Genomic DNA, 25,008 nt, shown 5'->3' on the forward strand with positions numbered 1-25,008 from the left:
GCATTCAAAAGACTGATTTACAGGTTTGTATTCTTCTGTTTCTCTGGAGGTGAAGCCATCATAATAGCCTTCAAGAGTTTTGCTGCACCTCCCCAAATTTCACTTACCACCTCCAAATATTTTCATCAGTATTTTTCATTTTGCAAGTCTAACCAAAATGCACTTTAGATTAATACTTCAATAAATTCTTCCTTCACTTTCTCAGTTTTCTTTCCACAAAGTTGGCTTTGACCTATACTACTTGAGAATTTATGTGTGGGATACTTCCTCAAATTGATGGCCATCAGCAAAAGCATTAATTGTGAGGCTGGCCTGATTGCCACACAGTCTAACTCCATAGTCAACACAACTTTTCTAAGCCAGCAAACATTTAGACATTTAGAACAGCATGGAAGACAGCAGATTTGATTTATTTAAACAAAATACAGACGGCAGTGCAGATATTAGTAGTGGGATTGATGATAATCATCTCAGAGAGGATAAACATGCACGTGCAACCTATATTAGAAGAAAGCTGCAGGAATGTTAGGCATCTATGTATGATGTTATCAGTTCCTCTGAGCCTTTTCCTTGCCAAAAAAAAAAGGCTAGGGAGGAAAATACAGTGGTACCTCATGATACGAACTTAATTGGTTCCAGGAGGAGGTTCGTAAGGTGAAAAGTTTGTAAGACGAAACAATGTTTCCCATAGGAATCAACGTGAAAGCAAATAATGCGTGCAAATCCTTCAGGAAAATCCCAAACTTTAGAAGGGAGGCGAACAGAGGGCAGGAAGGAGCAGCTAAAGGGGGCGGGTGGAAGAAGCAAGGCTAGGCTAAAGGGTGAGTGGGAAAGAAGAAAGACAAGGGGGTTGCCCCTCCCTTTTCTTTCTTCAAAAGACACCCTTTCAGTGCCTCTGCAAGCACGCTGTTCTCTGCAAAGTCTTTCTCCCTCCAAGCCGCCCCTCCCTTTTCTTTCTTCAAAAGACACCCTTTCAGTGCCTCTGCAAGCACGCTGTTCTCCTACTTTTGTTAATGCAAAGTCGTTCTCCCTCCAAGCCGCCCCTCCCTTTTCTTTCTTCAAAGAGACCCTTTCAGTGCCTCTGCAAGCACGGTGTTCTCTGCAAACTCTTTCCCCCTCCAAGCCGCCCCTCCCTTTTCTTTCTTCAAAAAAGGGGAAAAAAAGAAATCCCTTCATCCCAGCAGCAGCGGCTTGGGTTCGTAAGGTGAAAATAGTTCGGAAGAAGAGGCAAAAAAATCTTAAACACCGGGTTCATTAGAAGAGGCATTCGTAAGATGAGGTACCACTATATATACAAAATGTATACAAATTCAAATCTTCAACTTACAACCATTTGTTTAGTGACTATTCCAAGTTATGACAGCACTGAAAAAAGAGACAACAATTTCAGTTGCTTGGAAACCAACTTGTATTTACAATTGCAGCATTCCAGGGTCAAGCAATTGCCAATTGTGACCTTCCCAACTGATGTCTAAGAAGTGAAGTCAAGGTGGGCAGGGGGGAAGCTAGATTTGCTTAATGACATTGTGATTCACTTAACAACTGGCATACTCAGCAATGTAAATTCTGGACTTAATTATCATCATAAATTGAGGACTACCTGCATGCGTGTTCTAAAACAGATTATCCAGATCATTAATATTTTGAAAGCTTCAAATTCATTCTAATTATTAAACAATTAGAAACCATTGCAAACCATATCAGGTGGCAAATTAATTCCCAGAAATGTATGGATGCTTATTGCTTCTAGCTAAATTTATTCATTTATATGATGCCTCAAAGATATGTCATGGAAAATATTCTGAATTTTTGCCTCTCTTTACAAATGTTGCTGAACTTTCAAAAGTAGGACATTATTTATGAGCTGGGTTTGCTACTTGTTCTCTTAATCAAAATTTATGGAATTGTGAGTTATGAGTATAGGCAGGATGTTTATTTATTAGCTCCCCATACACACACTTTTATTACTTTATAAAATCACCCAGCCAGGTTTCATACCTAACGACTAATTTCTAAAATCTTAATCACTACAGCAACTGGTTCCTAGCTCTTTGTGCCAGAAATGGGCAGGATGAGACAGTGATGACAATTCTATTAGCAGCGTTTGTTTGTTTACAATGTTTGTTTATAAATCCAATTTATATCTCCCGTGCTCCAGGAGCTCAGGATCTTCTAGGCCTCAAAGTACCTTAAGCATTACACCTCTCTGGCTCTGATGTTGATAACAAGAATAGCATTATTAGTCAGTCAGGCGGTAGGGAAAGCAAGTAGGATACTTGGCTGCATAGCTAGAGGTATAACAAGCAGGAAGAGGGAGATTATGATCCCGCTATACAGAGTGCTGGTGAGACCACATTTGGAATACTGTGTTCAGTTCTGGAGACCTCACCTACAAAAAGATATTGACAAAATTGAACTGGTCCAAAGATGGGCTACAAGAATGGTGGAAGGTCTTAAGCATAAAACGTATCAGGAAAGACTTAATGAACTCAACCTGTATAGTCTGGAGGACAGAAGGAAAAGGGGGGACATGATCGAAACATTTAAATATGTTAAAGGGTTCAATAAGGTCCAGGAGGGAAGTGTTTTTAATAGGAAAGTGAACACAAGAACAAGGGGACACAATCTGAAGTTAGTTGGGGGAAAGATCAAAAGCAACATGAGAAAATATTATTTTACTGAAAGAGTAGTAGATCCTTGGAACAAACTTCCAGCAGACGTGGTAGATAAATCCACAGTAACCAAATTTAAACGTGCCTGGGATAAACGTATATCCATCCTAAGATAAAATACAGAAAATAGTATAAGGGCAGACTAGATGGACCATGAGGTCTTTTTCTGCCATCAGACTTCTATGTTTCTATGTTTCTATTATTAGCAACAGTACTAGTGCTTAATATGGGTACAATATAGGCATATGGAACATCTCCTAATGATAGTCAGAGTGAGGAGGTGATTGGGGAAATAGCAGTGAGGATGTTTATAATAGTAATTATTTTCTGTCCCATTTTTGGTCCTTTCTTCCATCACAGCCATACCCATTTCTGGCAATGCATCCCAACATAATTGTTAAAGTTGACTGTGGCTTTGACAATGGGATTTAATGTAAGGGAAATACTGGGGAAGATGAAAAACGAGCCTACTGGGCCCACCAGAAGTTGAGGAAGAGGCCACTCCCAGCCTCCAGAAGGCCTCCGGGGGGCAGAGGAAGCTGTTTTTGCCTCTCCAGGCATTGAATTATGAGTGTGGACACTCACACGTGCATGATAGCACGCGCCCACACTCTTTTGGCACCCAACGAAAAAAAGGTTCACCATCACTGATTTAGACTATGTATCACATTGGTCTACAAACTTGGAGGACACAACCTTGTAGATGACTCTCACTCTGTTAAGGAACTTGGAGTATTCATATCTAATTACCTAAGTGTTAGAGCCCATTGTAACATTGCCAAAAAGGCACAAAGAGTTGTTAACCTAATCTTGCATAGTTTCTTCTCTGGCAATATTACACTGTTAACCAAAGCATACAAAACATTTGCCAGACCAATCCTCGAATACAGCTCACCTATCTGGAACCCTCCCTGCATATCAGGCATTAATACAATTGAGAGAGTCCAGAAATATTTCACAAGAAGAGTCCTCCACTCCTCTGCTTGCAACAGACTTCCACCAGACTTGAAATTTCGGGCTTAGAAAACCTAGAGCTATGTCACCTCCAATCTGATCTAAATGTAGTTCATAAAATCTTCTACCACAATGTCCTGCTCGTCAATGAAAACTTCAGCTTCAACTGCAACAACACACGCACACAAAATAGATTCAAACTCAATATAAACTGTTAGAAAGTCGACGGCAGAAAATATGACTTCAGCAAGTGATCAATGCATGGAGTGATCAATGCATGGAATGCACTACCTGACTTTGTGGTTTGTTCCCCAAACCCAAAAACTTTAACCTTAGACTGTCTATAGTCGACCTCACCCCATTCCTAAGAGGTCTGTAAGGGGTGTGCATAAGCGCACCATCTTGCCTACCGTCCCTGCCCTACTGTCCTATTGTCCAAATTTACCTCTACTTACTTGTTTTTGTTTATGTTTATACCATACCTATTATCTTGTACGTGTTTTGACAAATAAATAAATAAATAAAATAAGCTTTTTGGATGATGTTGTGGTTAGCTGTGGCTCAGCTCCTGCCCCAAGGACTGTGGATGTGCGGGAGACATCCACATGCCGCAGGCCTGTTTTGCTCCCGGTAGAATCTGCTGATGAAGGCTCCTCTGACCAAGAAGACATGAGTGACAGGGAGGAGGAGAGTGTGGCAGACAGCTCAGAAGGAGATCAATTATCTAGCTCCTCCTTGGATTCGGAACAAGAGTTAATGATACAGCCACGCATACGGAGAGCGATGCATAGGCAGCAACAACTGAGAGATTATTATCAAAGAAAATGAGGCCACCTGTGGTTGAGTGGGGCTGTGGTAATTAGTGAGGCTGCTATAAAGAGCAGCCTGTGGGTTTGGCCATTGTGGAGGATTAGCTGATCATTGTGTTTCGTGCCTGCCTTGCTGACTTCGACCTTTGTGTACTGATTTTTCCCCGCTTTGAAACTAAACCAGAGCAAAGTGTGTTTCACTTTGTTGAAAGAAGAAGGACTGTGAATTGCCACACAGCTGCAAGCTAAATATCTCAGAACTGATAAGGGACTTGTACAAATTACCAGTTTGTTTGGAGACGAGTGCTCTTTGCTATACAAAAAGAGTGCTTAGCTTATTTGGATTTTCGGTATAAAGAACATTGTTTTGAATTTTCAAACATGTGTGTGTCTGAAATTTGTATCTGAATTTTCGGGAGGATTCTCCCAGAGACTTCGACAGAACAGATGAGAAGCAAAAAGTTTTCAAAGAAAAACCAGAAAGTCCAGTTGCCTCTTGTAAAATCACCTTTGGGACAACCAGAAGGCTTGTTTCTTCATCTTCAGTTTTTACTATTTTTCCTGTGAACGAGCAGCTTAACGTTTCTCCTGCTTTTCTTTTCTTTCCTTAAATGTAATTTAAATTGAACTTGGACTAGATAGTTCTTCAGATAGCAGGTTCCTTCCAAGAGAAGAGCATGGCCCACAATAACTATAACCAGAACATCTTCATTATCTATCATCATCATGATTAATTCCCATTTATATTTTCTTCCCCTCCCTCCCAAAGACAACACAATTCTGAAAGTGAGCATACTGGACAAAGAGCGCAATCTGCATTGTATCAGTGTTGCAATGTCAGAGTTACAGGTTTTTCTGAATTCATTTTTTAAAAAATACTAGGAAATTTATATTTGCTACTATTCTAAATATTGCATCCTCTAAATAACTCACAGATATAAATAAGTTTATTTAGTTATTTAGATTTTTAAAATCTCACCTTTATTATTTTTACAAATAAGGCAGCGAACATATTTAATATTCCTTCCTTCTCCTATTATTTTATATTTACAATATATATTATAAATATAATTTTATATTAAGAATATTATGCTATGTATTATATTTATTATATATATACCTTGCTCTAATATACATCTTTTAAAAGTACATCCCTAGTATCAAAACTGTAAACACATTTACATATTTAGGAATTTATATTCTCGAATACATTTGTAAAGAGAGGTATATTTTGTGTTTTTCTTCCTTTTGAGGGAAGAATGCAGGATATTCTTGGGTTGTATTATTTGTTTATGAGCCAGTAAATGTGTTTTGGTACATTGCACAATTTTATTTCCATTACGTGATAAACATCTCTGATATTACATCCAAGAAGTTATTCTATTCTTGGGTGTAGACTGTCACATCAGTATAAGATTCAGGGTGAGAAAAGTAGAGCAAGAAGACATTACGTCAATTATGTTAGAATACAAATATAAAACATGATGTGGTATAAACCTTTATATAATTACTGTTGTGGGCAGGGGTGGACTACTGCCCGGATGGGGTGGAATCCAGTGGGGTAGCAAAAATGGAGCTCCGCCCCAGAGCACCCAATTTGCACTGAAAGATGTTGAAAGAAAATGCAGGGCATCCTGCATAAGCCACGCCCACAGTTCAATTCAATTCAATTTAATTTATTAGATTTGTATGCCGCCCCTCTCCGAAGACTCGGGGCGGCTCACAACAATAATAAAAGCAATATAATAGTGAACAAATCTAATATTAAAAGAAAAGCTATATAAAACCCCAACAATTAAAACCATACAACACATACATACCAAACATAAAATATAAAAGCCTGGGGGAGGTCTCTCAGTTCCCCAAAGCCTGGTGATATAGGTGGGTCTTGAGTAATTTGTGAAAGACAAGGAGGGTGGGGGCTGTTCTAATCTCCAGGGGGAGTTGATTCCAGAGGGCCGGGGCCACCACAGAGAAGGCTCTTCCCCTGGGGCCGGCCAAATAACATTGTTTAGTCAACAGGACCTGGAGAAGGCCAACTCTGTGGGACCTTATCGGTCGCTGGGATTAGTGCGGTAGCAGGCGGTTCCGGAGGTACTCTGGTTCATTGCCATGTAGGGCTTTCAAGGTCATAACCAACACTTTGAATTGTGACTGGAAATTGATCGGCAGCCAGTGCAGGCCACGGAGTGTTGTGAAAACGTGGGCGAATCTAGGAATCCCCACAATGGTTCTCGCTGCAGCATTCTCCATGATCTGAAGTTTCTGAACACTTTTCAAAGGTAGCACAATGTGGTAGTAAAAATTTTGGTAGCCCTTCACTGGTTGTGGGTCTCTGATATACACTAATAACAATGCTACATCTCAGATGTGACCAAAGTTCTAAATGGTTTCACACAGTGTTGGGTTTCAATAATTTTCACTACCGGTTCGGTGGATGTGGCTAGGTGGGGGGCAAGTGACTTAGTGGGCATGGCCAACTTGATGTCACTCACACCCATGCCCACTCGGTCACATGACCCTCCCCAAGCCATGCCCACAGGAAAAAGCAGGAAATGTTTTGGAAATTTCCACTTATCTACCCCCACCCTCTCTTCATTAGTTGCCCCTCATCAAAAAGTAACAGAGATAGTGGAAAAAGCTGCTGCCATGCTATCACTGCCATGTTCTACACACATGTGCATCTCATTGGACTTGTATGATAATGGTATGTGCATGCATTATTTACAGGACCGTCTCTTGCCATATACCTCTTAGAGACCTATAAGAGCACACAGAGTTAGCTTCCTCCAGATCCCGTCAGCCAAGCAATGCAGGCTGGTGGGACCGCAGGGGAGGGCCTTCTCTGTTGCTGCCCCGGCTCTATGGAATCAACTGCCCCCTGATGTCCGTACTGCTCCCACCCTATTGGCCTTCCATAAGGCCACGAAGACCTGGCTTTGCCGACAGGCCTGGGGGCCATGAACCAACAATAGCAATGGACAAATTGTATGAATGTTTAATTTTTAGGGTTTAAATTAATGGTTTTATAACTTAGTTTTATGTTTTATGTCTTTTTATTGTCTTGCATTTTATACTGTTGTAAGACGCTCTGAATCCTTTGAGATTGGCTGGCATAGAAGTTGAATAAATAAATGAATGAGTGAATGAATAAATGAATGAATGGATATTCTATTTTGAGTGGAGGAGTGAAGGGCTCTTCTGGTGAAGTATCTTTGGACATTTTCAAGGGTGTTAATGTCTGAGATGCGATATGGGTTCCAAACAGATGAGCTGAGGGGTTCCATAGAACTATGGACTTGCAATCTGACCTCTGAATTATATAGAGGTAGTATCTGCGCACAAGTGTGAGGAACAAAATATTAAGGCATCTATTTCTCTCGTTAACCCACTCAAACCCCATGGAATCTTCAAAAGACCCCAGGAGTATAGCCACATAGTATCTGTAATTTGAATTACTCAATGTATGAGATATAAAGAGGAGTCTCCATAATTGATATACTTGCTTATTTGAATAACATGTGATAAATATGGAAGGTGTCATTTTGTCTTAACATGCTGACATGATTGTATGCATTCAACCTCTTTTTGCTCTGCAGGTTTAATTTTCGAGGTTACCGTTGGGTCAAAGCCATGATACATGCCATCAATGATATTAATAAGAGAAAAGACCTTCTACCAAACATAACTCTCGGCTATCAGATCTATGACACCTGCTTTACAATGTCCAAGACAGTGGAGAATTCTCTGGCTTACCTGACTGGTCAAAATGAAACCACTCCAGTCTTTCGATGCAGTACCGGTGCTCCGTTAGCCGCGATTATTGGAGCCGGTGGATCGACTCTTTCCATTGCTTCCTCAAGAATCCTTGGGCTTTACTATTTCCCTCAGGTACAATAAATCCTATAAACATTATTTCTCAGGAGGATGCATCTGGTAAGGGAGCCGTGGAATCATAGCTAAAATCATTCTTCTCCAACACCAGCCCAGACATTTTCACTCTATGAACAATTTGAAAATGATTAGATGTCCATGGAAAATGTTAACAATTTATTTATTTTATTTATTTATTAGTTGGATTTGTATGCCGCCCCTCTCTGTGGACTCGGGGCGGCTAACAACAGTGGTAAAAACAGCATGTATAAATCCAATACTAAAACAGCTAAAAACCCTTGTTATAAAACCAATCATACAAACAAACATACCATGCATAAATTGTAGAAGCCTAGGGGGAGAGAATATCTCAGTTCCCCCATGCCTGACGGCAGAGGTGGGTTTTGCAGAGCTTACAAAAGGCAAGGAGGGTGGGGGCTATTCTAATCTCTGGGGGGAGTTGGTTCCAGAGGGCCGGGGCCGCCACAGAGAAGGCTCTTCCCCTGGGCCCCGCCAAACAACATTTTTTAGTTGACGGGACCCAGAGAAGGCCCACTCTGTGGGACCTAACTGGTCGCTGGGATTTGTGTGGCAGAAGGCGGTCCCAGAGATAATCTGGCCCGGTGCCATGAAGGGCTTTATAGGTCATAAACAACACTTTGAATTGTGACCGGAAACTGATCGGCAACCAATTCAGACTGCGGAGTGTTGGTGTAACATGGGCATATTTAGGCAAGCCCATGATTGCTCTCGCAGCTGTATTCTGCACGATCTGAATTTTCCGAACACTTTTCAAAGGTAGCCCCATGTAGAGAGCATTACAGTAGTCGAGGTGTAATATATTAGAACAGATATAAGGATCCCATTTCAGTTCCATAGGGCTCTCCATAATTAAACTAGAGTTGGTTCTAAACAGTTCAGAACCAATAGGATTTGTTAATTCAGATGTTTTGCCTTCCACAAGGTAATAACAATAACAATAACAGCAACGATAACAATAACAATAATGCAAAGGAGCAGTAATGGGCTGCCAAAATTTTTACTGCCACACTATGGGTGTGGCATATTTTGTGGGTGGGGCTTGATGGTCATGTGACCGGGTAGGAATGGTTTGCCAGTCATGGGACCAAGTGGGAGTGGCTTGGCAATCAAATGATCCCAGCGACCAATTAGGTCCCACAGAATTGGCCTTCTCCGGGTCCCGTCGACTAAACAATGTCGGTTGGCGGGCCCCAGGGAGAGAGCCTTCTCTGTGGCGGCCCCGGTCTTTTGGAATCAATTCCCCCCCCGAGATTAGAACCACCCCCACCTTCCTTGCCTTTCATAAATTATTAAAGACTCACCTATGCCGCCAGGCATGGGGGAACTAGATACCCCCAGGCATATATAGTTTATGTGTGGAATGATTGTGCTGCATGGTTTTAATATTGGGTTTTTAAATGTTTTTTAATGTTAGATTTGTTTACATTTGTTTACATTATTATTTTGTTGTCAGCCGCTCCGAGTCCACGGAGAGGGGCGGCATACAAATCTAATAAATTATTATTATTATTATTATTATTATTATTATTATTATTATTATTATTATGTCAATACAACACAGCAAACGAGATCACTATGCTGGATTTCGTATTTCATCACCAGTCGGGCATTTCCCAAGCACCTAGGACTGCGTGATGTAGCGGCGAATTATGTTTGCCGATCCCAGTTAAGTGGCCTTTTGCAATTGACAGATGGAGACTTTGTCAATTCTGATGGTTTTCAAATGTCCACTGAGATCCTTTGGTGCTGCGCCCAGCGTGCCAAGTATCACTGGGACCACTTTCACTAGCTTATGCTCGATTTTTAGATCTTCATATTTCACTAATTTCTCTAGCTGCTTCTCCTCAATTCTGCTGTCCCCTGGGATTACAATGTCGATGATGCATACTTTCTTTTTCTCCACAATCAGGATGTCTGGTGTGTTATGCTTCAGAATTCGGTCAGTCTGAAGTCGGAAGTCCCACAGTAGTTTTGCTTGCTCATTTTCGACCACTTTTTCAGGCTTATGATCCCACCAGTTCTTTGTCACTGGTAAATGGTAAATGGTTCCGGCACAAGTTCCAATGGATCATCTGTGCCACAGCATCATGTCTATGCTTGTAGTCAGTCTGTGCAATCTTTTTGCAGATCATTATTATTATTATTATTATTATTATTATTATTATTATTATTATTATTATTATTATTATTTTCATGTTCTCCATGATGTTGCCATCATCTTGTCCTTAGTAGGAAAGACAGATATTACAGGGAGTAAATACAATGCTTACCAGCACTGATGATGTTTCCTAGTTGGGTAATGAGACGTCTGCAAGCAAACAACCAAGCTCAGAGAGTGGTTCCTTAGTTCAGCCCTGAGTGACATGTATTCTCTTCTAGCAGAGAGATATTAGAAACAGAATAGGAATCCTCAATGAGGCAGCAAATTCACGACAGTTTATTTCGTTGCCAGGTTAAGAATGGAGGAGAAAGTCCATAGTCCAGAGCAGTGGTCCCCAACTGGTGGTCTGTGGACCACTGGTAGTCCATGAGAAAATGTTGGTGGTGCACAGAAAAATTATTTGCATTTTTTATATTGCACTGAATCAGGGGATGGAAACCCCTGGTTCAGTGCAATATAAACTCAAACTGCAGACCCTGGGGCACATATGTGCAGTTAATGTTTGTGTTGCTGCAGAGAGTTTCCAGGGTCTTTTTATATAGGTTGGAGGGGGACAGAAATTCTGACCTGGGCTCTGCTTTTACCTCTTGGGTGAAGACTGGAGGGAAGCGTTGCTAGTGGCAAACTGCTGGAGGCCTTGTTCCAGTGGGACTGCATCATGGTCTGGAGCTGGCTGACCATCTCAGCCCACCGAGCTTCCAGGCACTGGACCACAGCCTTGCACTCCCAGAGGTCTTCCCTCTGCTTGGAAAGCCCATGCTCGTAGTCCTCAGTGAGGTGCTTCTGCTGAGCCTCCTTGTCGGACAGATCCAATTTGAACTGAGCCAGCAATTTCGCCAACTCTTTCTTGTGGTAGCTGCTTAGCTCCAACAATTTCTTCCTATTGGTGCCCTAAGCAGCCCAGGTGGGCAGTTGAGTAGTGGCTGGGAGGGGAAGGAAGAGTAGAAGACAGCGAGGCACCCCTCAATGTGACATCAAGTTGGCCACGCCCACCCAGTCACACGCCTATCTAGCCACGACTACCTAGCCAGTCATAAGGCGGATCATATTAGTCCTCGAGTCCTTGGAGAGGGGCGGCATATAAATCCTTTAAAGCCCTACATGGCATTGGGCCAGAATACATCCGGAACCGCCTTCTACCGCACGAATCCCAGCGGCCGATAAGGTCCCACAGAGTTGGCCTTCTCCGGGTCCCGTCGACCAAACAATGTCGTTTGGTCGGCCCCTGGGGAAAGAGCCTTCTCTGTGGCGGCCCCGGCCCTCTGGAATCAACTCCCCCCAGAGATTAGAACGGCCCCCACCCTCCTTGTCTTTCGCAAATTACTCAAGACCCACCTTTGTCGCCAGGCATGGGGGAGTTAAGATATTCCTTCCCCTAGGCCATTACAAGTTATGCATGGTATGTTTGTGTGTATGTTTGGTTTTTATAATAAGGGTTTTTAGTTGTTTTATTAAATTGGATTGTTACATGTTGTTTTTATCATTGTTGTTAGCCGTCCCGAGTCTGCGGAGAGGGGCGGCATACAAATCCAATAAATAATAATAATTTAAAAATCCAATACTGTAGATAAATAAATAAAATAAATAAATATTAGTGCTCCGCAGGATTTAAAATTATGAATGTAATGGTCCCTGAGGCACAAAAGGTTGGAGACCCCTGGTCCAGAGTGCTGCTGCTCAAACCTAGACCTGCAGGCAGTATTTTGCCCATGGGAATCATGGTTGCCCTCCAGAAATTGCCATCAAATTCTTACAAAGAGCTTTTTAAAAGTCCAGATTTTATTTATGTATTTGTTTATTTATTCAATTTTTATGTCGCCCTTCTCCTTAGACTCAGGTCGGCTTAGAATGTGTTAGCAATAGCACTCTTTAACCGAACTAGCATATTTATTTGTTTGTTTGTTTGTTTGTTTATTTATTACATTTGTATGCCGCCCATGTCCATAGACTCACGGAGCGGGGCGGCACCACTGAATATGGCACCAAATGTTAGATTGCTTTTTGCATTTGAAGGATTGGCTGGCAAGCAAGCACAGCTCCATTTGCTTGAGTGCCTTGCGCACATACCTCACTTAAATGGATGCTGGTTTATTTATTCCCTCCCCTTGCATCCTCTGATATAACATTGATTGGCCTCCTTAACAAAGCTTAGGAAAAGAGCCTAAGGAGAAGAATTGCAGCTCCATTTTGTCCATTTCCAGAGGTCTTCAAAACTGGCAAATTTAAGACTTGTGTGGACTTTAACTCCCAGAATTCTCTATTCTCTCCTCTATGCTGGCTGGAGAATTTTAGGAGTCCCCAAGTCTTAAAGTGACCAAGTTTGGCGACCCCTAATTTAGATTATATTGTTCACAAACTCAGGCATACTGTTGTTTGTTTGTTTGTTTGTTTGCTTGCTTGCTTGTTTATTTGTTTATTTGTTTATTTGTTTATTTGTTTATTTGTTTATTTGTTTATTTGTTTATTTGTTTATTTGTTTATTTGTTTATTTGTTTATTTGTTTATTTGTTTATTTGTTTATTTGTTTATTTGTTTATTTGTTTATTTGTTTATTTGTTTATTTGTTTATTTGTTTATTTGTTTATTTGTTTATTTGTTTATTTGTTTATTTGTTTATTTGTTTATTTGTTTATTTGTTTATTTATTAGATTTGTATGCCGGCCCTCTCCGTAGATTCAGGGCGGCTAACAACAGTAAAAAGACAATATGAACAAATCTAATATTAAAAGTAATGTAAAAATTATATTTCCTGCACTTTCCACCTGAAACTTTTCAACGGAAATGTTGACCTGGTTCCTAAGCTAAGGATTTATAGAAAGGTTGCCCTTTCTAGAAAAACCAGCAAGGAAATTTTCCCATGGCAGATGGGTTGATAGACTCAAATGTGCTAAGAATCTAACTCAAGAACTCCTAGCCCTTCAGGTCACCTATGATAGATTGTGACCTGTTTGTTTTTTTCTCTTTCTTCCTTTCTTAGGTTGGTTATGCTTCCTCTTCCTCACTTCTCTCTGATAAATATCAGTTCCCAACCTACCTCCGCACTATTCCAAGCGATAAGGTGCAGTCACGGGGGATGGCTGATTTAATTCACCATTTTGGTTGGAGATGGATTGGAACCATTGCTGCCGATGATGATTATGGGAAATATGGTGTCAAAGCTTTTAAAGAATCTGTTGAGAACCTCTACACCTGCATTGCCTTCTCAGAAACAATTCCTAAAATATATAACAGGGATAAGCTCAAAAAGCTCGTTGAAATTGTAGAAGAAACCAATGCTACGGTCATTGTGGTTTATTCTTCTGATATTGACTTTCATCCGCTAGTTGAAGAGCTTATAATTAGTAATGTCACTGGCAAAACGTGGGTAGCAAGCGAGGCATGGGTCACATCTGCCTTAATTGCTAGACCTGAATATTTTCCACTTCTTGGTGGGGCAATTGGCTTTGGGATACGAAGGGGTGAAATTCCAGGCCTCCGGGAGTTTCTTCTAGAAGTAGACCCAAATAAGGATTCCAATGATATGACCATTGAATTTTGGCAGTCAGCATTCAATTGCACCTGGCCTGGTGTCAACATAACATACAATACAGACAACCGGAAAAATGTAACTGGTCATGAGAACGTTGTCGATTTTTCTTCAGCAAAGTTATGCACTGGAAAGGAGAAACTTGAAGATCTTAAAAATACATATTTGGATGTTTCGGAACTTAGACTAACGTATAATGTCTACAAAGCAGTTTATGCTGTTGCTTTTGGCCTCGACAAATTACGCATGTGTGAAATTGAGAAGGGACCCTTTGTTTCTGGGCCAAAATGTGCCACCATAGATGAGTTTGAGCCCTGGCAGGTATGTATAAATTTGGGAATAATAACTGTTCTGTCGAGCTCACTGGTAGAATCCTCCCGAAAATTCACAGATACAAATTTCAGACACACACCCGTTTGAAAATTCAAAACAATGTTCTTTATAAACAAAATTCAAATAAACTGGTAATATGTACAAGTCCCTTATCAGTTTTGAGATACTTAGCTTGCAGCTGTGAGGCAATTCACAGTCCTCCTTCTTTCATAAAGTGAAACACACTTTGCTCTGGTTTAGTTTCAAAGCGGGGAAAAATCAGCACACAAATGTCGAAGTCAGCAAGGCAGGCACGAAACACAATGATAAGATAATCCTCCACAATGGCCAAACCCACAGACTGCTATTTATAGCAGCCTCACTAATTACCACAGCCCCACCCAACCACAGGTGGCCTCATTTTTTTTGATAATAATCTCTCAGTTGTTGCTGCCTATGAATCGCTCTCCGCATGCGTGGCTGTATCATTAACTCTTGTTCTGAATCCAAGGAGGAGCTAGATAATTGATCTCCCTCTGAGCTATCTGCCACACTCTCCTCCTCCCTGTCACTCATGTCTTCTTAGTCAGAGGAGCCTTCATCATCAGATTCCACCAGGAACAAAACAGGCCTGTGGCATGTGGATGTCTCCCCCACATCCACAGTCCTTGGGGCAGGAACTGGGCCAGAGCTAACCACAACAAATAATTACAGATCCCACAAATGGTAAATGTTTTAGTGTTGTGCAGAAATATTCTCCTGGGGTTTTTTTCTAGCTGGGTGTTACTCAATGTCCTAAAAAGAATAGCTCATTTTTTTCTGGAGATGGAAAACAAAGGGGGGGGGGGATTTGAAAGAACATAATAAAACATCATTTGGGTGCCTTATGCAAACTCCATCCCTTTTCTACACATCATGAAGTTGCATGTACTCTCAAAAGGGATGGAGATTGGAACACAATGTTGTTTTTGTTATTTTGACAAATATTGCAGCAGCTGGGGACACCACTGTGAACAAATAAAATATGTCATTATAAGGTGCAATGATTCCAGATCTTGAAATACCTTGTCTAGATAAAATTGATTATCTCAAAAGCTGGTACTAAGAGACCAGCTGAACATTTCTGAAGCAATTTCCGAGAGTGATCACGACAATAATAATAAAAAGATCCTCTCCTGACTATTTCAGAGGGTGCTGAAAGTCAAGAGTAAGTGTTATTAAAATCCTCAGCATAAACGGATTCATGTGGGTACATCTTTCCTTTTTACTGCATGTTGGAACATTTGTATGAATTTGTCTTTTGCTTCATGTGGTCAGAAGGTCCTGAGAATTTAAATCAATGGCACAACCAACCAGCAATGGCAGTGATCCTCAATCAACCCACACAATCTTCCCAACCAGCACTTCTCCCCCGAATGGGTGAGCAATGTGGTCGGGCGGTAGGGAAAGCAAGTAGGATGCTTGGCTGCATAGCTAGAGGTATAACAAGCAGGAAGAGGGAGAATATGATCCCGCTATATAGAGTGCTGGTGAGACCACATTTGGAATACTGTGTTCAGTTCTGGAGACCTCACCTACAAAAAGATATTGACAAAATTGAATGGGTCCAAAGATGGACTACAAGAATGGTGGAAGGTCTTAAGCATAAAACGTATCAGGAAAGACTTAATGAACTCAATCTGTATAGTCTGGAGGACAGAAGGAAAAGGGGGGACATGATCGAAACATTTAAATATATTAAAGGGTTAAATAAGGTTCAGGAGGGAAGTGTTTTAATAGGAAAGTGAACACAAGAACAAGGGGACATAATCTGAAGTTAGTTGGGGGAAAGATCAAAAGCAACATGAGAAAATATTATTTTACTGAAAGAGTAGTAGATCCTTGGAACAAACTTCCAGCAGACGTGGTAGATAAATCCACAGTAACTGAATTTAAACATGCCTGGGATAAACATATATCCATCCTAAGATAAAATACAGAAAATAGTATAAGGGCTGACTAGATGGACCATGAGATCTTTTTCTGCCGTCAGTCTTCTATGTTTCTATGTTTCAATGACCTTCACCTCATCACAGACAGAAGTTTGTTTCAGCAGGTTTTGACCAGTTCTGAAGAACTGGTAGCAGAAATTTTGAGTAGTTTGGAGAAAGGGTAAAAACCACCTCTAAATGGCTCTGCCTCCATCTATTCTCTGCCTCCTGAGTCCCAGCTGATTGGGATGAAATGTGGTTTTGCAGAAACCTTCCTCTGGAGTGAGGTGGGAATGGAAATTGTACGCTATCCTTACCCTGACGTGCCTACCAAGCCAAGCCATGCCCACAGAACTGTAAAATAATCTAACCCCCAGGTGTGTCTACCCAACCAATATGATTCAATAGCTTTGGGTCCTATCTGTTAATATTGTTCTGTCGGGCTCTCTGGTAGAATCCTGCCAAAAATTCACAGGTACAAATTTCAGACACACACACACGTTTGAAAATTCAAAACAATGTTCTTTATAATGAAAATTCACTTAACCTAAGCCCTCTTTTGGTATAGCCAAGAGCACTGTCTCCAAACAAACTGGTACTTAGCTTGCAGCTGTGAGGCAATTCACAGTCCTTCTTTCACAAAATGAAACACTTTGCTCTGGTGTAATTTCAAAGCGGAGAAAAATCAGCTCACAAAAAGTCAAAGTCAGTAAATCAGTCACGAAACACAACGATCAGATAATCCTCCACAATGGCCAAACCCACAGGCTGCTATAAATAATTACCACAGCCCCACCCAACCACAGGTGGCCCCATTTTCTTTGATAATAATATCTCAGTTGTTGTTGCCTATGCATCGCTCTCCGCATGCGTGGCTGTATCATTAACTCTTGTTCTGAATCCAAGGAGGAGCTAGATAATTGATCTCCTTCTGAGCTGTCTGCCACACTCTCCTCCTCACTGTCACTCATGTCTTCTTGGTCAGAGGAGTCTTCATCAGCAGATTCCACTGAGGGCAAAACAGGCCCGCAGCATGTGGATGTCTCCCCCACATCCACAGTCCTTGGGGCAGGAGCTGGGCCAGAGCTAACCACAACAAATATTAACATCTTTGCAAATCCAAGAGGCATGTCTTTTGTTGTGACATCTGTTGCGATAAAAATTCACCAAATAATTTCACAGGAGTCCAAATAATGATTATTTATTTATTTTTATTTATTCATTTGTCCAATACACAATACACATGGAAAAGAATAGACATGAAGTAATATATATAAAGATAATATGTAAAAATAGAGGAGAAGATATATGAAAGGAAGAAAATATGCATGATATATGAGATAAAGGAAAGACAATTGGACAGGGGACGAAAGGCACACCAGTGCACTTATGTACGCCCCTTACTGACCTCTTAGGAACCTGGAGAGGTCAGTCGTGGATAGTCTAAGGGAGAAATGTTGGGGGTTAGGGGTTGACACTATTGAGTCCGGTAATGAGTTCCACGCTTCGACAACTCGATTGTTAAAGTCATATTTTTTACAGTCAAGTTTGGAGCAGTTAATATTAAGTTCGAATCTGTTGCGTGCTCTTCTGTTGTTGCGATTGAAGCTGAAGTAGTCATTGACTGGTAGGACGTTGCAGCATATGATCTTGTGGGCAATACTTTGCACAAAGGTCCCGTCAATGGACCGAGAATACAGTCTCTGAATTAAAAAGGGCAGGGACCTTATTCAGGTACGGGGCATTTATACATTCAGCATGTTTCCACCCTACTCTTCCCATCTCCTCCCATCTCATCATCCAAACTCCTTCCTTGGTATCCTGTCAAATTTGGAAATTCACTAGAGTCTGATGTCACCTTCGGCCATCTGCACACTTCGACTTGTTCTTTCCTATACCTTTATATAGGTAAACACATCCTCTGGACATTCCCCTTCAGCAAAATTCCCCTCAACAGTTACCCTGTTCTGCAGAGAATATATTTTAGCTAACGGGCAGAAATTCATTTCTGCAAGCGTACAAGATTACAAAAGTTTACAGAAATTCATTTGGATTATATAATACAAAATGGTTATATAGAAACATGGCTGCACTCATGTTCTTCTTCTTACAAGAATAAAATCACCTTTTTTCACAATTTGCTGAACTAATGTTTCTCTTCAGATTGACCTACCATTGACCCTGCTGCTCTTTTAGAAAAATTATAAAAATCTCTTTCCTCAGGCAGTAGGCCATGGTAAAATATGAATGATTATTTAATTTGCATCAGTTTTTACTGATGTTTGTATTCTTTACCCTTGCATGACTGTGCATATATTGTTTTAAACTTTTGTTTATAGTGTATTGTTTTATACTACAGTGATACCTTGTCTTACAAACTTAATTGGTTCCAGGACGAAGTTCTTAAGGAGAAAAGTTTGTAAGATGAAACAATGTTTCCCATAGGAATCAATGGAAAAGCAATTAATGCGTGCAAGCCCAAAATTCACCCCTTTTGCCAGCCAAAGCGCCCGTTTTTGCGCTGCTGGAATTTCCCTGAGGCTCCCCTCCATGGGAAATCCCACCTCTAGACATCTGTGTTTTTGCAATGCTGCAGGGGAATCCCAGCAGGGGAATCCCAGCCATAGTTCCCTCTAAGCTGAGCAGTGAGCAATCGCTCACTTAAAAATCATCATCAACTCAGAGTTTTCTAAACCTGCCCAGAAGCCAAGAGGGAAAGAGTGAGAGGGAAGGAGAGAGAGAGGAAGAGAGGAAGAGAGAGAAACAGATAGAAAAAAGAGAGGAAGGAAAAGAGAAAGAAAAAGAATGGGAGTAAGGAAGAGAGAAAGAAAATCAAAATCTAGTTTGAAACTAGCTCAACTATTTAAGTGGCATTTTGATATTGATAGAGTTGCCCTATTATGAGCTCACTGTTATAGACACACAGTACAGTATTTTATTTTGAAATTCTCTGAGGCAAAACAGGGTGGGTTTTTTATTTGTTTGTTTGTTTATTTATTTATTATTTCTGTGCCGCCCAGTCCCAAAGGGACTGCTGCTCAGACACTATACTTTTCCGCCCACCCCCCCAAAAAATTAGAGGGAACACTGATCCCAGCATCTCAAAAATGAGTGCTTTGCTGGCAACGGAAGTCCGGAGGTGGGGTTTCCCAGCGAAGGGATCATCAGTGATATCACAGCATCACAAAAACACCGAAGCCCTCGAAACCTCACCTCCGGACCTCTGTGTTTTTGCACTGCTGGGATTCCCCTGAGGCTCCCCTCACTGGAAAATCCCACCTCCAGGTTGCCAGCGAAGCACCAATTTTTGCACTGCTGGGATTACCCTGCTGCAATTCCCCTGAAGCGTCACAAAAACACGGAAGTCCGGAGGTGCGGTTTCCCAGTGGCGGCAGTGGGTTTGTAAGGTGAAAATAGTTTGTAAGATGAGGCAAAAAAATCTTAAACCCCAGGTTTGTATCTCGAAAAGTTTGTATGACGAGGCGTTTGTAAGATGAGGTATCACTGTATATGGTTTTAATCCTTGTAAGCTACACACATAGAGTTTTGCACATATAGTGGCTGGAGAAACTGAACAACCAAGCAAATCAACAAATAAATAACAATGGTTAAAAGTCATATTTCAGAAAGGACACAACTAAAAGTAATGTGGTAGCCCAGAATATAGAGCTTCTAATCTCCATGGAAGGAAGGTTCACAAGTTTATTTATATGTCAAATAACCAGTCCCATTCAGGTTTTTACATACTACATTAGCATTTCAAATTGAGTACTTTAAATAAACTTTTTTCAATAAGTAGATCCAATTACTCTATTTAATTTGCAAAAAAAAATATAGGCTGTTGAATACCAGTTGACATTTGTGGACTATCATTTTTTTAAAAAAAATCTATCAGCATTACTGCTATCTGCATTGTATTGTATTGTGCTGTGTTGTAATCTTTTCCTATTGGTTCACAGTTAATGTACTACATGAAAAATGAGATGAACTTTACAGTTTTTGATGAGGATGTAAAAATTGATCCCAATGGGGATGTCTATACACCATATGACATTCTAAATTGGCAGATGAATGAAACTGGAGCAATTAATTTTGTGAAAGTTGGGATTTATAACCAGACAAATGAACACGATAAAGAATTTAAAATACTTAATGATTCAATATTTTGGAACAACCCAGAACGATCAGTAAGTGAATAATTTTGCAGATCCATTTGTACTTTAATGTTCTACTGTAAACGTCTACATTTGTGGTGTTCTTCTGTGTTCTGATGCTGCATGTTTGTTGGTTTTATGTATTCAAATTTGGAAAATTTATAATTAAAATTTTGATAGTTTGCATTCATACACGTGCATGACAAAATCACATATTTGACACACTGATAGACAAATTATCTCAAATGTTATCTCATGTCATAGTGACCATGGGCAAATTTTATACTTGATGCTTGAGAAGCAAAAGTTCTACAAAAATATTAATTTCTGAAGGAAAAGGAAATAGACATTAAATGCACTGGATAACTGAGGTTGATGGTCACTCACTCTGCTTTGGATTCAAGAAAAATCTCAGTTCCCATGCAAAAGTGTTACTAATGCCCAAAGATAATAATGATATAAGAGCAGAGTTTTATGAGCATCATGGCAGAAATAATGCAATTATAGAAAAGTCATTACTATTAACCAAGGAAGCAAGTCAAAAAGATGATAACGAAAATAGTTATTTCAGACCTAATTTATAGCTCCTCATTTCTTCCCTTCCATTGTTACTATTAACAGTAACAACAATGCCTCATTTTGTCACAGATGTTCTGTCATCATGCTTACAAGCATGTTGTTCCATTAGAAAACAGACTTATCAGTATTTATTTTTTAGTTATATGCTGCACATACTGTTGTTTCAGTCCTTGTTGGCTGCGTATTTCCATTGAGTATTATACCACTTCTGAGATCATAGTATTGATGAGAGTCTCTTGTGGTCCTACTTGAGATATAGATGGAGCCATAATTCTCTAGCCAAAAAGTGGATTTTATTTCAGGTTCAAACACATCTTTGTCTTATAAGAAATATAATGCCACTTCTATGCTTTCAGCGACCACGTTCGGCATGCAATAATAATTGCCAACCTGGGTTTCGAAAGGGGATCTTGCAAGGGAAACCTTCATGCTGTTACGATTGTATAAAGTGTGCAGAAGGACAGTTCAGTAATCATACAGGTATGAACACTTATCACTTGAACTCATAGGAAGCAGCCCCACCTTAGAAACAGGAAAAATGTTCTCGGGGATCTGAGTGTGCTTGCTGAAAACTGAAACATGGTTTCATAGTAGTTTGAAGTAGAAAATACATGAAAATGTAACTAATAATAATAATAATAATAATAATAATAATAATAATAATAATAATTTATTAAATTTGTATGCTGCCTCTCTCCGAAGACTCGGGGCGGCTCACAACAATAATAAAAACAATATAATAGTGATACAAATCTAATATTAAAAGGTCAGAACTGAATATTTAAGGATTATGATAGCCTAATCTTAAAATGTGTTTAAGTATAAATCCTAAAATAGGCATATACTCAACTTCTTCCTATACAGTAGTGTATTCTTGACCATACATGACACTATATACTTTATGATTCTGCCAAAACAAAATTGTCCATCTAGCCCTAGGCTACTAAAGAGGGCCCATCACTAGTCTAGAAACTTGTTAGCTTAAAAAAACAAACAAACCAATATTGCCCTTATTCAACACAAAATTGTCCTAGAATACTATTCTTTTTCTATTGAATTCAATTCTATATTAACTAATCAGATATAAATAACCATACCATAAAATATATCCTAAAAGACTAGGGGGTGAGTTATATATAGGTAGGATAATAAATGGAGAAATTTTGCTTATAAACAAGATAAAATATCAGATTACTGTCTTATTGGATTGTTATGAGAAAATAGCAAATAAACATTTTGGCAAGGATAAAATGTGTTACGCACATTTTAAGACCATATTTAATTACTACATTAATTTTTTTTAATATACTGCTGGAAAAAATAGAGCTATCATATACTTACTTAAAACACAGGTAATCCATGGTAGAAATAAGTCAAATGTTGTAATTAAGTGAATACACATGAAATAAAAAGTATTAATTTAACAAATTAGATTGATAAGGAAAATCCTTTCCTAATATTCTTGTGCTTGAACAATGTGAATATTGCCGTAGAAAGCATTATTTTGAGGTAAATAGATTTATTTTGTCACACTCAGGACAAAATAATTTTGGAACTATTTAAATTATTACTTTAGAATATGTCCCCTGATTTTTTAAGTTATGCCCCTAATTCATCGAAATGCCTTGCATTAATTACTGAAATAATTAAAGTTGTAATTGTATTGCTATCAAAACCTCACCTTTGTCACTATGTGTTATTGAATTATTTCTTCCCCATGAAATTGGGAACTCTGCATAGTTTATATAAAGTTTTCAAACAGATCTTTCATGGGGATCATTGATGCATAGGGATCCATCATGATGGAAATAGGCTTTGCAATTATTCAAAGCACTTTTAAATTATTCTTCATAATGTCTTTCTTCAATTTGGTGTCCTCCATGTGTGCTCTGATAATTGTCAGCCATAGAAAACTACATTATTAGAGAACAATCAGGTCAGTAGTCCCATCTGATTGGAGAATGTTTGGGGAAAGATATTTTAGATATCCAAGATTGACTTCACTTTTTAAAGCTTTGGCATAAAAGTAACCCTGTAGCATTTTACAAGTACTATTGTTATGGTTTCTTCTCCAGATGCAAGGGAATGTACACCATGTCCCGAAGATTATTGGACCAATGAAAAGAGAAGCGAATGTAATCATAAGGAAGTGGAATACTTGGCTTATGGAGAAGCTTTAGGAATGACATTGATTGCACTCTCTGTATTTGGCGCATGTATCATTCTGGTTGTGACTGGAGTGTACATCAAGTTCAGGAAAACACCCTTGGCGAACGCCAATGACCGTGAGCTCAGCTTCCTCATCCAGTTTTCTCTCATTGCAATCTTGTTGACTTCTTGTCTCTTCGTGGGGAAGCCAGAAGACTGGTCGTGCCAATCTCGCCAAGTGGCCTTGGCCTTGGCCTTTTCTCTTTGCCTGTCTTGTGTTTTAGGAAAGACAGTGATGCTCTTTCTGACTCATTTGGCCAGAAATTCAAAAGTGGCTGAGAAAGCCCGAATGTTAGTGGGTCCAATTTTCCAAAAAGTGGTGGTGGTTGTCTCTGTTCTAGCTCAAGTGGGCATCGTTACTGCTTACCTTTATTATAGCCCTCCCAGTATGTATAAAAACACCCAGTTCACAACCCTGAAAATTATTTATGAATGCAATGAGGGTTCAATAATGTACTTGTGCATAATGTTTGGGTTTGATGTGTTTCTCGCCATCCAGTGCTTTCTTACGGCTTTTGTAGCCAGGAAGCTTCCCAATAATTTCAACGAAGCCAAGTTTGTTACATTCGGAATGCTGGTTTTCTTCATTGTCTGGATATCTTTTGTCCCTGCTTATTTAAGCACAAGGGGGAAATTCAAGGTAGCGGTGGAGATATTTGCAATTCTGGCCTCCAGCTTTGGTTTGCTAGGATGCCTATTTGGGCCCAAATGTTATATTATTTTGTTGAAACCTGCCAGAAATACAGAAGAAATTGTGGGTGGCAGGGATTTGTCCAATGATAAGAGTGCTCCACCAACCTCTGCCTCTTGCAGTGAAATTAACACAGTTTCCACAGTTCTTGAGGATTAGGACTTTGTAGCTCCTGCCAGCCAATATCATCTGGTCCATGTCCAAAGTGGCTTCTTGGGGAAATAGATTACATAAAGCATATTTAATTGCTTGCAGAGGAAGTAATGTGGAACTCTTTTAAAGGAAATTTTGTATTTTTTCATTCATATTTAGCCAGGATCAAATCCTATGCAACTTCTAATTTCTGCTTGCGCGACTGAGGCTGATTTTTCTATTCCATTCCAGCCCCACAATTTTTAATGTAGGGCTTATTGGGGTGGTAGTGACAGAAAAGGAAGCAGGAAGGAGAAAACAAGGAATCATTTCGTGAATTGAAGTTCACACAATTTTCTTTTTTGTAAAAAAAAAAATGACTTTATTAAACTTATCAAAGTATAAAATATAAAATCTAAGTTTGATAGAATTCAGCACTGCATATAATATCATCAGCTTAACATAATACAGTCAGTGGCATGTCCTTGTAAAAAGTAATCAGTTCAACATAATATCAATTAATTGTATGACACAAATATTTTCCAATAAAACTAATTATTTACAGATGTTTCATATTGTATTTTATGCTAATCTTACTCTGTGCACCAAAGCCAATCAGTTCCATGTTATCACCCTGTCTGCTTTTTCAAATTTCTCAAAAGTTGTTTGTAGATGATTTGTAGGCATTTTCATTGCCATCTGCTTTAATATGGTTAGCAACTATCACTTCCTTCAGTTGACCAAAGAATGCATACCACAGTGTTTTATTAATAGCACTAGCAGTTAGACTTATATACTGCTTCACAGTGCTTCACAGCCTTCTCTTAGCAGTTTACAAAGTCAGCATATTGCCCCCAACAAATTGGCTCCTCATTTTAACCACGTTGGAAGGATGGAAGACTAAGTCAACCTTGAGCTTGGTGAG

At 39.7% G+C, this 25,008-nt stretch overlaps 1 protein-coding gene across 1 annotated transcript in view; it reads left to right on the top strand.

Moving 5' to 3' along the window:
* LOC139168515 (vomeronasal type-2 receptor 1-like) overlaps positions 1-24,110 on the top strand; it is a 40,941-nt gene extending 16,831 nt beyond the window's left edge. The window contains exons 2-6 of the mRNA XM_070754131.1: positions 8,035-8,326; positions 13,489-14,358; positions 20,279-20,506; positions 21,409-21,532; positions 23,128-24,110. Coding sequence (XP_070610232.1) covers positions 8,035-8,326; positions 13,489-14,358; positions 20,279-20,506; positions 21,409-21,532; positions 23,128-24,110 — 2,497 coding nt within the window. The remainder of the gene's footprint in view (positions 1-8,034; positions 8,327-13,488; positions 14,359-20,278; positions 20,507-21,408; positions 21,533-23,127) is intronic.
* The last annotated feature ends 898 nt before the right edge of the window (positions 24,111-25,008 follow it).

Source organism: Erythrolamprus reginae, chromosome 5 (assembly GCF_031021105.1).
Source record: "Erythrolamprus reginae isolate rEryReg1 chromosome 5, rEryReg1.hap1, whole genome shotgun sequence".
Classification (NCBI taxonomy): domain Eukaryota; kingdom Metazoa; phylum Chordata; class Lepidosauria; order Squamata; family Dipsadidae; genus Erythrolamprus; species Erythrolamprus reginae.